This window comes from Gigantopelta aegis, chromosome 7 (genome assembly GCF_016097555.1).
Source record: "Gigantopelta aegis isolate Gae_Host chromosome 7, Gae_host_genome, whole genome shotgun sequence".
Classification (NCBI taxonomy): domain Eukaryota; kingdom Metazoa; phylum Mollusca; class Gastropoda; order Neomphalida; family Peltospiridae; genus Gigantopelta; species Gigantopelta aegis.
In genome coordinates this window covers 28095743-28108827 of record NC_054705.1, presented here as the reverse complement: position 1 = coordinate 28108827, position 13085 = coordinate 28095743, and the positions used below count along the sequence as shown (strand labels likewise).

At 37.4% G+C, this 13085-nt stretch overlaps 2 protein-coding genes across 2 annotated transcripts; one reads left to right on the top strand and one right to left on the bottom strand.

Moving 5' to 3' along the window:
* Positions 1-498: 498 nt before the first annotated feature.
* LOC121378014 (galactoside alpha-(1,2)-fucosyltransferase 2-like) lies at positions 499-1251 on the bottom strand. The gene is made up of 2 exons (XM_041506112.1): positions 888-1251; positions 499-710 (listed from the first exon to the last, which is right to left on the bottom strand). The coding sequence occupies exons 1-2, from the start codon at positions 1249-1251 to the stop codon at positions 499-501; spliced, it is 576 nt and encodes a 191-aa protein (XP_041362046.1).
* A 5838-nt stretch (positions 1252-7089) lies between these two features.
* Positions 7090-7455, top strand: LOC121376832 (cytochrome c-like). Its single transcript, XM_041504616.1, has one exon. The coding sequence runs from the start codon at positions 7129-7131 to the stop codon at positions 7453-7455; it is 327 nt and encodes a 108-aa protein (XP_041360550.1). The 5' UTR covers positions 7090-7128.
* The last annotated feature ends 5630 nt before the right edge of the window (positions 7456-13085 follow it).

Below are 13085 nucleotides of genomic sequence, written 5' to 3'. Positions count from 1 at the left end.
CCCTCGACAAAAATTGGTAGCCCCGTAAGTTTAAGAGAGAGAGAGAGAGAGAGAGAGAGAGAGAGAGAGAGAGAGAGAGAGAGAGAGAGAGAGAGAGAGAGAGAGAGAGAGAGAGAGAGAGCTAGTTTTTGTTTTATTTAAACATGTTCTACAGCTATAATCCAATTCAGGCATTACGTCAATCCATTCCATTCCAGTCATACGCCAATCCATTCTAAGTCAGTCATACGTCAATCCATTCCAACCCAATCATACGTCAACCCATTACAACCCAACCATACCTCAATCTATTTCAATTCAGTCATAACCCAAATCATTTCATTCCAGTCATACGCTAATCCATTCCAATCCAGTCATACGCCAATTCATTCCTATCCAGTCATACATGATTCAGTTCAATGCAATCCATTGATACATCAATCCATGCCAATCCAGTCATACGCCAATTCGTTCCTATCCAGTCACACATGATTCAGTTCATTACAATCCATTGATACATCAATCCATTCCAATCCAGCCTGGGTAGAAATAGTCCTTGTAGTCGGATGAATATTGCTTCCTCAGAATCGAGCCCTTTCGTGCCAAATGTTTGTAGTGGACGGTCTCCCCACCAGCGAGAAAACTGGCCCACCAGCCAAACGTGCCCACCGTCATGATGCTATGGTTACATGACGACAGAATACACATGTCCACTTCGGGCGAATTTCCAACTGAATAAAACAAGTTACTGGAATTAAAATTACTCTTCACCCAGTCCATTGTATTAGAACACATAATAAAAACAACCCTTTGAAATGTGTCAGTATAATGGTTCATAGCTTTCTTTATATATTCTTTTGATGCCAAGGGATATCCTAGATGTATATGCTTCGCTGATTTGAAATCACCTCTTCGAACGTGAACGCCGACAAACGTAATATTTTCGATGTCTGCCGAGTTTGACCAATCTGACGTCCGTTCTTTGTACTTATCCATTACGCCGTTCAAAAACGCGAGCGCCTTGGCGGCGGTCGAGTTATTAAATGTGAACTGTCTTCTAATGTCAGCCGTGTGGTTGTGGAAATATTTCCACGACTGGAGGTAGTTTCCCAACTGATAGTTTGTCTCGGGTTTGAAGCGGAGGAGTGTATCGTCGTACGCACAACACCACTTCGGGTCTAGACGCGTGATTTTAGCGCATGCGCATTCATCCACCTTCGTGGCATCCAGCTCAAAGATATAATTCAGCATCCGGTTTTTAATTACGGCCATTGTCACATTTTTCTCCTTTGCCAAAGCGTAGCCAGATGCATAAGAAAACATTTGGTTTCCTAGACGACCGTTATCAACATCACAGATATAGTGTCTGTTTTGAAGACGTTCTGTCATTGGAATCTGTCTGCAGATGAACGTTTCTGTAAATTTTAACACGGTGTCCTTGGCAACTCTTTCTAGGACTTGGATATTGTAAAGGCTATAGCTGACCGCAAACACAACCAGTAAGAAGAACTTCAATGCTGTAAAAATACAATGAACATAGACATTGGAAGAGAGAGAGAGAGAGACAGTGAAAGAGAGACGCAGCCAGACGGAGAAACGGAGAGAGGGAGAAAGAAAACGAAACAAAGAGAAAGAGACAGACAGAGACACAGAAACGGAGAGAGAGAGAGAGAGAGAGAGAGAGAGAGAGAGAGAGAGAGAGAGAGAGAGAGAGAGAGAGAGAGAGAGAGAGAGAGAGAGAGAGAGAGAGAGAGAGAGAGAGATCAACAACTGATGTACATCCAGAAATTCAAACGAGGGTAAAGCGAAAGACGTATGTTGGACACAGTGAATAAAACATGGCGCTAAGTTTGTAATCATCATCAACCTCTCCCTATGTAGCATTAATATCCTGAGTTTCCTACAATTGATCCTCCTATGGGGATCCATGGATTTTCTTTCCAGTTCTTACTAGTCGGATATACCAGAGGCAGTGGTAAGTAATGTGTTGCGTGTGAGAATAAGAATGTGCCTACAGATTATAACTGACTGTGTGCTTATATTCATGTATTTTCAAGTCACTTTTTGAACTCGGAACCGTTCCAAGAAAGAACTGTACCTACTGCTGTCTGTTATTACTTATAGCTCGCAAATCTAAGCTTTACAAACGTTCTACAAATCAACTATAGAGTAGTCGTATGTGCCCTCCAACGATTACATGCAAATATTAAATTAATTTACGGACACAAGTTTTGGAAGTATGCGTTGGTATGTGGAAAACCGCGAGCAGTTTTGCCATTTGATTGCCGAAGCAAGTAGTCTGCTGTTTGACTGTGATTATTTCATGGCAGACAGCTTTGAAGTGGCAACTAGGTTTAGTGGGTGTGTTTGTTTCAACCAAGAGCTGGACAACAGGCAGGCATTCCATGGGCCTACTAATATTAATAAAAAGTGCTATAGCCATTAACGCTATACAAAAAGTTAAAGTTTGTTTTAAGGACACCACTAGAGCACATTGATTTATTAATCGTCGGCTATTGGATGTCAAATATTTGGTAATTCTGAAACTACGTGTAGTCATCAGAGGAAACCCGCTACATTTTGTCTAATGTAGCAAGGGGTCTTTTATATGCCCTTTCCCACATACAGGGTAGCACATACCGCGACCTTTGATGTACCAGTCGTTGTGCACTGGCTGTAACGAGAAATAGCCCAATAGATCCACCGATGGGGATCGATCCCAAACCGACCGAGGATCAATCGAATGCTTTACAACTGGGCTATGTCCCTCCCCCGCTATATAAAGGCATATAGCGTAAATAATTGTGGTCTGTGTCAACCTGCCGAATACATAATACATGAGAGTTATCTCCAGTCTTTTGTTTGAAGGTCGCACATGGCCTAAACAAGACAAAAGTTAAAGTTTGTTTTTGTTTAACGACACCACTAGAGCACACTGACTGATTAAATGAATCAGCGGCTATTGGATGTCAAACATTTGGTAATTCTGACACGTAGTTTTCAGAGGAAACCCGCTACATTCTTCCTAATGCACAAAGGGACCTTTTATATGCACTTTCCCACAGACAAGAAAGTACAGACCACGGCCTTTGACCAGTTGTGGTGCACTGTTTGGACAGACAAAAGTGTCAGAGGCTGGTCAAGATGTTTTTAAACATGATAAGCATATTTAGCAGTTTGTTGCTATTAAATTCCATACACATTCGAACTCAACTGATGGATGGCAAAATAGGAATTTCAGGGTCATGCCTAGCATACAATAAAGATATGAATATAATACTTATTTTTGATGCAGATACATGTCATAATAATGTATTTTGCAACGTTAATAACATGTAGCTTATATATCTATTTGCTTCAAAATATGCCACATTTTAAAAAGTATATTAAAAAAGTACAAAAATTAAAAAATCAACTTGGAAGTGTCAAGATATAGTACTTAACACGTGTAAGTTGTATGTATATATGAATATGGTAAATTGTTTTGTTTTGTTTGTTTGTTAGGGGTTTTGGCGAGGGTTTTTTGTTTGCGTACTTGGGCACTATACTAGAGTGACAAACAAAGACTAAGAAAGAGAGTATAAAAAGTGTGTTTTGTTTGTTTGTTGGGGGTTTTGGCGAGGTTTGTTTGTTTGCAGTATACTAGAGTGACAAACAAAGACTAAGAAAGAGAGTATAAAAAGTGTGTTTTGTTTGTTTGTTGGGGTTTTTGGCGAGGTTTGTTTGTTTGCACTATACTAGAGTGACAAACAAAGACTAAGAAAGAGAGTATAAAAAGTGTGTTTTGTTTAACGACACCACTAAACTGATGTATAATAACATTGATATATTAATCATCAGCTATTGGATGTCAAACATTGATATATTAATCATCAGCTATTGGATGTCAAACATTGATATATTAATCATCAGCTATTGGATGTCAAACATTTGGTAATTTTGAGACGAAACCTACAAAAAATTGTCATTAGTATCAAGGGATTATTTTTTTTGGTATGCACCACCACACAGACACAATAGCACATATCACAGCCTTTGATATACCAGTCGCGGTGCACTGGCTGGAACGAGAAATAACCCAATGGACCCACCGACGAGGATTGATCCCAAACTGACCGCGCATCAATCAGTATATATACTCTGTCAAAAAAGAAACGCATAGGTGATAGGGAAAGAAGAAAAGTGTTTGATTTTACAAAATATAGTTTTTTTGTATAATGTTGCTAAATGACCATGTTTGTTAATGTTCCTGGAATAGGACAGCATGCCCAAATGCACTCTAAAACAAATCTAACGCACGTTGTGGCACGTTGTGCGACAATTGCAGGAAATCGGCGTGAAATGGTCAGATTTTGGCGAATGCACATGAAACTCGGGGAAAAAGATTGGTGTGGTGATGGGTATTTAAAGCTGCAATGCTCGCAATGATGCCTCATTTCCATTTCGACGTAGACGAGTTACAAGATGCCAAGACTATGCCTGCCGAATCGAAACATTGCAATAGGCCGCCTCCAGTTAGGTGAATCGCAGTCAGCGGTCGCAGGCCATATGAACGTCCAACATAGGACCATTTCACGTCTCTGGGACAGGTTCCAGCAGTTTCAATCGGCTGAAGACCGGCCCAGAAGTGGAAGACCTTGCTTGAATAACAACTGCAGCACAAGATCGCTACATCCGGGTTCTGCACTTCGTCACCGAACTGCCACAGCAACGAACACTGCTGGACGCAAACCTGGTTTGAGAAGGGTGTCTGCACAAACTATTCGGAACCGACTTCGAGAAGCTGGTTTACGGTCAAGGAGATGGGTATACCATATATTTAGGTATAGATTGACTGGACTACACGTGTTGACTGGACTACACGTGTTGACTGGACTACACGTGTTGACTGGACTACACGTGTTGACTGGACTACACGTGTTGACTGGAACTGGCAACAGGTCGTCTTTAAAGGTCCTGTGTCAAAGTTGAAACTACAATATCTCGTTATTTTTACATTTATTTGTAATAAATAACTACAAATTAAACTACAATATCTCGTTATTTTTACATTTATTTGTAATAAATAACTACAAATTAAACTACAATATCTCGTTATTTTTACATTTATTTGTAATAAATAACTACAAATTAATCGATTTCACGCATAATCTTTCCATAATTAACTCTAGTTTTTCATTTCATTTCAACTTATTTTTTCGTGTTTATATCCAATTAAGGTTTAAGTACGCTGTCCTGGACAAACACCTAAGCTATCTGGGCTGTGTGTCCAGAACAGTGGGTTAGTTGTTAGTGGTTAGTGAGAGAAAAGGAGGGCGTAGTGGGCCCATTGGGCTATTTCTCGCTCCAGCCAGTGCACTATATATATGTATGTATGTGCGTACATGCGTCTGATTAGTACATTTAGTATTAATTACAATGATGTGACATTATATTACTTTATTCCATTTGTATTATATTATTGTCTTTATTATTGTATTGTATTTGTATTATACTATTGTCTGTATTCCTTTATTTCATTTGTATAAATACTATTGTATCCTGTAAAGCCTATCTTGTCACTACAGTTTATATATCATATTCCTCATATGCCGTTGTGTAACGGCCTGAGCGTAATAAAGTTATGTTCTATTCTGTCAGGTCATAACAATAATACAATCTTGGTTTCTAGTTTACTACGTAACAGGGCAACGGGCAACTCTATTAACGTGCCCCATCCACAAGGGTTCAGGCACGCCCGCCCCGGATCTAGCCTCTGACCTCGCCAGTAACCACCTCCGGGGCGGGATTTTACTACGTACGTCAGATTAAAGAGCCAACCTTAATGTGTCCCTTAGTTCCGTCATGTCATTAACGAACATGTGACGCTGATTAATCTGCCTTGAGTCCGGAGTAGCCAGAATACGGATTAGGCGGAGATTTATACCTAAGAGATAAACGGTAGCTGGACGGGGCTTTAGAAATGGACCGGTTTACGCAGAGATCCGGATTACACAGAATCCACTGTATATATATATATATATATATATATCCACATAACGTGCTATATAGTTTTTCTCTTCTTTTTTCTTCATTCTTATAGGGACATTCCTGAGTTTGCTGCAATTTTTAAGATGTTATCGACTAACAGAGATAGTTTTAACTATTGTAATTACATATCAAATATATTTTTCTGCATAAAATATTAGTGGCTGTATATTAAACGTGTTTCTGATAGTTCTAGTATTTGTACTAGGTTAAATTTCAGTTTATTTCCTAAAATATTGGGGGGGGGGGGTAAATTTTATTTTACCTATTTATTTGTGTTTAGATATATGTATGTGTCTTTAGTTTTCTTACGAACGTGATGTGTTTATATATAATATCGTCTTTATTACTACCCACGTAATTATTTATCATGCAAATATGTATGGTTTATTTCGTTTATTTTAGACATGTATTGATTTTTCATGCATGAATGTGCTTTTAGATAGTGCTATAGCGCTCCTCGCCATTGTTGTAAATATATAGAATGCTAAACGAGCTTGCTTGCTTTCGCTCGTCAGATACCAATACTGTTCACGAGTGTCATAAAAATGGTATGACAGGTAAGTTAGTTTAGTATTATATTGTTATGGGGTGTAATAAATGTATTTATTATATATTGCTGGTTTTATTATAAAGCTTATAAGTTGTATAACCTAAAGCAATAAAGAACTTGAACTTGGTGTCAACTCTCTGCCGCCAAATTGCGTGAAAATGGATTAAACAGTTACTCTGTTGATTTTAACACACTACAAATGGCAGAAAATTTAACATATATTAATGAAAAACATTATAGTCTTTGTTAAAATATAATTATGTCTCTAAAATTGTCTATTAGTACAACAGTTGTCTTATGACCATTTTATATTTAGTAAAACTGACCTTTAGGCATTTTCCTCATGTCTTCTGGGAAACGAGACGTGAATGTTCTGACTACTGGTTATCAGCTTACCATGGTCGACTCCACACAATGCTAGTTAATTACATCACTGAGCTATGTTCAGTTGACCGTCACTCCACCGGGGATATCACGTGGCCACATATCACAGTTACCCTCTATCAACCTTGGTGGGGTAGTGCTTTTTCTTCGTTTGATCGTCGGTTGTAAAATCAAGTTGGTGACAAATGGCAGACATCCCGCCCGGAAATGTTGAGAAGGGAAAGAAGCTCTTTATTCAGAGGTGTGCTCAGTGCCATGTTGTAGAAGCGGGTGGCAAGCACAAAACCGGGCCATGTCTTAATGGTATTTTCGGACGAAAAACGGGACAGGCTGGTGGATTTAATTACACAGATGCAAACAAAAATAAAGGTATTGTTTGGAATAAGGACACGTTGTGGATTTACCTGCAGAATCCCAAGAAGTACATCCCTGGAACAAAGATGATCTTCGCCGGCATAAAGAAGCCACAGGAGAGAGCCGATTTGATTGCGTATTTAGAAGAAGCAACATGATGATGATTAGTAGTTTTACTTGTACATATTTGTGTTCACAGCATTTTAAAATTCACCTGAAACATTTAGGGACAGATCATGTGGACTGGTTGCGTTTAGATGCTGTATTTAACATGGAAACATCTTCTGGAAAATGACATAGTGGACTTGGTTTGATTTGGACTTTCTTTACTCATACATAGAAGAATCATATGCTACTGGGCACGGCTTTTATCAGGAAAAGAATCAAAACTATCTTTCTTATTATACAAAGCTATGTTAAATGATCATCTTACTAACGGAATCAACTATAATTGGATCACCGCTATCAAAAACATTTTGGATAACTGAGGAATGAGCAATGTATGGATATCTCAATCGTTCATATCAGTAAACTGTCTCTCACAACAAATCAAACAAAGGCAATACGAGAAATATTTACAAATATGGAGAAATAACTTATCACAATCATCGAGAGAGAAAGGTTACGAGCTATATAAAGAAAACTTATTTCTTGAAAATTATTTTAGTATACTTCCTGAAAAACTATGGTCAGTTATCATAAAATTTAGAACGTCTAACCATTATTTACCCGTTGGAATAACATACCTATAGATGAGAGACTTTGTATATTATGCAACGTAAATGATATTGGCGATGAGTTTCATTATCTTTTTGTTTGTAATTATTTTCATGACTTAAGGGTCCAGATATACATTTATATTACTATAAACGACCAAGTACTTATAAATTTAAAGAATTAATGAACAGTAAGCGAATCGGAATATTAAAGAAATTGGAATATTTTATAAAAGTAATTATTAGTAACTTTAAACGTCCCTAACCAAACAAAACAAAATATATAATTATTATTACGATGACATGTTTGCTTATAAGTACTTGGCCACACATGATGTATATCCAGATTATATTTATATGAACACCAATTTGTGGTTTGTGTATAACGATGTTCTTAAATATGTACATGTATCTAATGCATTTAGAGTTTTTGTATATGTTTATTATCAACCATCTTGTCACGTGAATGTTATAAATTGTATATGTATATATTCCTCCTATGCCGTTGTGCAACGGCCCGAGTGTAAATAAATTCTTGTCTTGTTTTGTCTTGTTTTATCTTGTCTTGTTAAGCTTTCGTGCCTGGGGCTGTCAGGTACTGGGTTCATATCTTGGTACCCGCTCCCACCCAGAGCGTGTTTTGACTCAATGGGTAAGTGTAAGACCACTACACCGACCTCTCTCTCACTAACAACTAACTACCAACCTCTGTCCTGGACAGACACGGGGCGGGACGTAGTGCAGTGGTAAAGTGCTCGCTTGTTGCGCAGTCGGTCTGGGATCGATACCAGTCGGTGGGCCCATTGGGCTATTTTTCGTTACAGCCAGTGGGATGGTGCATATAAAACATCCCTTGATACTAATGGAAAAATTAAGCGGGTTTCCTCTCTAAGATTATATGTCAAATTAGCAAATGTTTGACATGCAATATAGTCCATGGGCCAGACCACGAAATTTAACGAATTGGCATCACCTGGGCGGGCACATTCTCAAGTTGTTGTTTTAATAGCCCTATGCCTGTAGTTAATACATTAGTATGATAGACTTTTGTAAGGAGTAGCTTTTTGCTGGATATCACCCCATAAATATAGTGAGGCGAGGACAAATCCCTGTTTATTATCCATATGGTTCAACATAACCGAGTTAATAATAATCATACGAAGCACACGTGTAATAACAAGTGTAATGGCGTAATTTTGGGAAGCGACGTCATAACATGAAGTTGCTTCTCCAGTCCTAGCTCAGACTGAGCATTTGAAATATGACGTCATTTCGTCGTCTCCTAGTTGTGGCTGACACATTTTGAGCTGGGGGTGGGTGGGGGGGGGGGGGGGGGGGGGGGTGCTTATTTAACAAAAAGGTCCAAAAGATCTGAGGGTATTTTTGAATACCCTGATATATGTAGTTTATGATATTGGGTTTCTTTGTTGCCAAATCTATTCCGATTGTTAGAAATGTTGATGTTTTTAATAGCAGTGTTAATATCTGCCCCATGGAGGAATTAGGGGTAGGGACAACTAAAAATTGTTATTCTGTTCATGCAAGCCATTTATATTAAACAATTTTGAATCGTCCATCTTTTTATGTTCAGTTAATATAAAAGATACAATAGAGAGTAACCACTTATATTAACGCTACTGGTCTCTACTATTTATTCATAAAATAAAATAAAAATGTACATATTTTAATTAGGTCAGCAAAGGTCAAAAGGTCACCATTTTGGACCCGCACTTAAAATCTGGTCCATGTTTTGGTCAAACTTCTCTCATATTTCTGTAAAACATGGTTTATAAAAAATTGTAAAACTTTTTTGTAATATCTCTGTGTACATGGAAGAGAAAAACAACAGATTTAGTAAAATGATTCCTGTATATTCTATATAAGGGCATGATTTTCATGATATGACAGTTTGTCGCAATTTCCAATATTTAAGTGTAGGAGAATCATAATGCCATACAACTCTGAAAGGTTTAACTGTAGGAATATATTTTACCACTCAAATTGAAGGTCATAACATGAGATAATCATTGATCTGCATTTCTATATGGTTGGTTGATTAAATAGGTCACCAGAGGTCAAAAGGTCACACTGTTTTACCGACGCTTAAAATTACTCTATTTTTGTTGTTCAGACTTCTTTTATTTTTTATAAAATGTGATTTATCATATTTTAAAACAGGTTTTGTATACTTCTAGGCAAATAGAAGAGGAAAACAACATGTTTAGTCAAATGGTTCCAACGATGTTTATGTTATGGCGGTTTGTCGGAATTTCCGACATTTAAAGGTAGTGAAAACATAATGCCACATAACTAACAGTTTTAATGGTATGATTATATAGTACCACTGAAGTGGACGGTAGTAGCATGAAGTAATCATTGATGTGAGTTTCTACATAGTTGGTTGATTAATGACTTTAGCAGAGGTCAAAAAGGTCACCATTTGGTTTTACCAACGCCTAAATTCTGAGCCATTTTCTTTGGTCAAACGTCTCTCTTATTTTTATAAAATCTGGTTATTAAATTTTGAAAACGGTTTTTGTATACGTCTAGGCAAATAGAAAAGGAAACAACAGGTTTAGATTACTGGTTGAGACATAAAATATGTAATGGCACGATTTTTGTGATATGGAGGTTTGTCAGAATTTCGAATATTTAAGGGTAGGGGAAACATAATGCATTATAAATCTAAAAGCTTTATTGGTAGGAATATAAATTGAAGGTTGTAGCATGACGTACATTGCTACCTGTGCATGATTGGTTGATCAATTATATCAGCAGAGGTCGAAAGGTCATATAAATTAGTAAAACCTTGAAAGGTATGGAATGAACATCTTGGTTCAAATAGGTTCCACCTAATACGGTTTCTGTAAGACAGAGTTTCTTTAAATAAGCCCAATATAAATACAAACATGATAACCAAAAACAATTCACCACAAAGACAATGGAATGCTAACCTGTAATTAGATTTAGATGCGTTTCTGAATATGTACAACACTTTAACAGCTGTCAATAGCATTACTGTACTAAAAACAGAAAAAACCCTGTTGTTTCAAAATTATTCAGAATCTAAAATCGTTCCACCTGACATAGGTGGGTCTGTTAGTAGCAAAGAACACTAAGCACATACGTTCAATAGCGTGTGTTAAGAGGTTAACATCACTGGTCCTGTCTGCTCTATGAAAAACAAGTAGAGATCTATGATATCAATGTAAATCATCCAAAACTCTGCTGTACTTCTTGCAGTAATCAGCATACACTGAACAATTCTTTAATGGTCACCTGTCTGCTCAGTAGACTCTAGAACACTTAGCATATGATGTAACGGACTAACTGACATTAACATGATATTCAGCATTGAACCTTGACAATACGAACAAGAATAGCGTCTGTCATACACTACATACATGCCCATATACAAACATGGCACTCGGGACACATTTGCTGGCGCAAGTCAGAGTCTGTGCTCCCAGTTAGCGTGTTTGAACATTAATTTGATATCAGGACGTTAAATTCCGACATTTGATCCGACAGTTTTAAGTGGGCATACATACATACAACATGTCATTGAAACAAACTGCCAATAGAACAAATCATGTCTTCAACTCATACTGGAGGTGTTCCGCTGAGAGGCCGTCATTCCCTGCTGATTTCCCACTGCTAAGTTTAAAAACAAACTCCATTACCTCACTGGGATTTACGTTCATTTCAGCCACATAACTTGAGTCATTAGTTATATAATCGTGAACATGTTCGGTGATGCTGTTTAGAAGTTGTAGATAATGTTCTTTGAACATCCCTATAATACTTTCTTCCCCGGTGACACTATCCACAACTGCCATGAAAGATTGCTTATTATTTTGTAGAAAAACATTTTTTTCTACAATATTCACGAAAGTTCATGTCGGTCACTCTCTCTCTCTCTCTCTCTCTCTCTCTCTCTCTCTCTCTCTCTCTCTCTCGTGTTGACACATTTTAAGAGCGTATTTAAACTGCCTGCATGTCAGTTCATGTCGGTCACTCACTCTCCTCTCTCTCTCTCTCTCTCTCTCTCTCTCTCTCGCTCTCTCTCTCTCTCTCTCTCTCTCTCTCTCTCTCTCTCTCTCTCTCTCGTGTTGACACATTTTAAGAGCGTATTTAAACTGCCTGCAGGTTTTGTTCATATTTTCACATATACAAGTCCTGTTCATTGTCTCGCCATAACACGTAGACACCTCGAGCAATGAGATGCAGATCTTTTATGTAGTTATTCCACCCAGGCATGTTTTTGTGAGTGTTACTATTACCTTTAATTAAATGTTTAGACACCGATTTTAATGCCTTAACGATTTCATTATGTAAACTATCAATTACATGTAGATGACGGGTACATTGCAGTTTGGTGTTTTACCAAGACATTGCATCGTTTGGAATATAGCTTTGAGACAATGAAATATTCGAATCGGTTCTATAAATACGTTTATATATTTTTTACCAGTTTACAGCAGTTCTTGCCACTATGTGATTTTTGCATTCGATCAGACCGTTCACACTGCTGGTGAACTGCAATAGCAGATATGAATGTCATGTGGTGTATTCATATCACTGATTGCTTTACGTGCAGCTGTAGTAGCCAAACAATGGTCTAGCCATGAAGTTGTCGCGTGCACCTCACTAATATATGTGTACGTGTCTGTGTCTAAAAGAACATTATGAATGTAGTAATATTAAATTTTAGGAGACATATACAGCTAAATCACTTACCAGTGTATTAATGCAATTAATAAATAGGTAAACTTGAATATAATAAAAATGTGTTGTTTTGATCGTTTAAGTTGTGGAGTCAACAGTATGCCAATTTGGGTGTGGTCATGTTATGATATGTTAGTATCTTCCACGAACTCTGTACAAAGATAAAATTTAAAACAATAATAGGCAACCTTTGTAGTCATGGTTATATTACAAAGATAACAATAAATACATGATCATTATGGGTTTTAAAAAATAACATAGACTTTTAATTGTTTTAGTCTAATTAGAGATCCTTTTAATGGCATCTCACCAACATATAACGTCAAATTCACTTTAAATGTTGG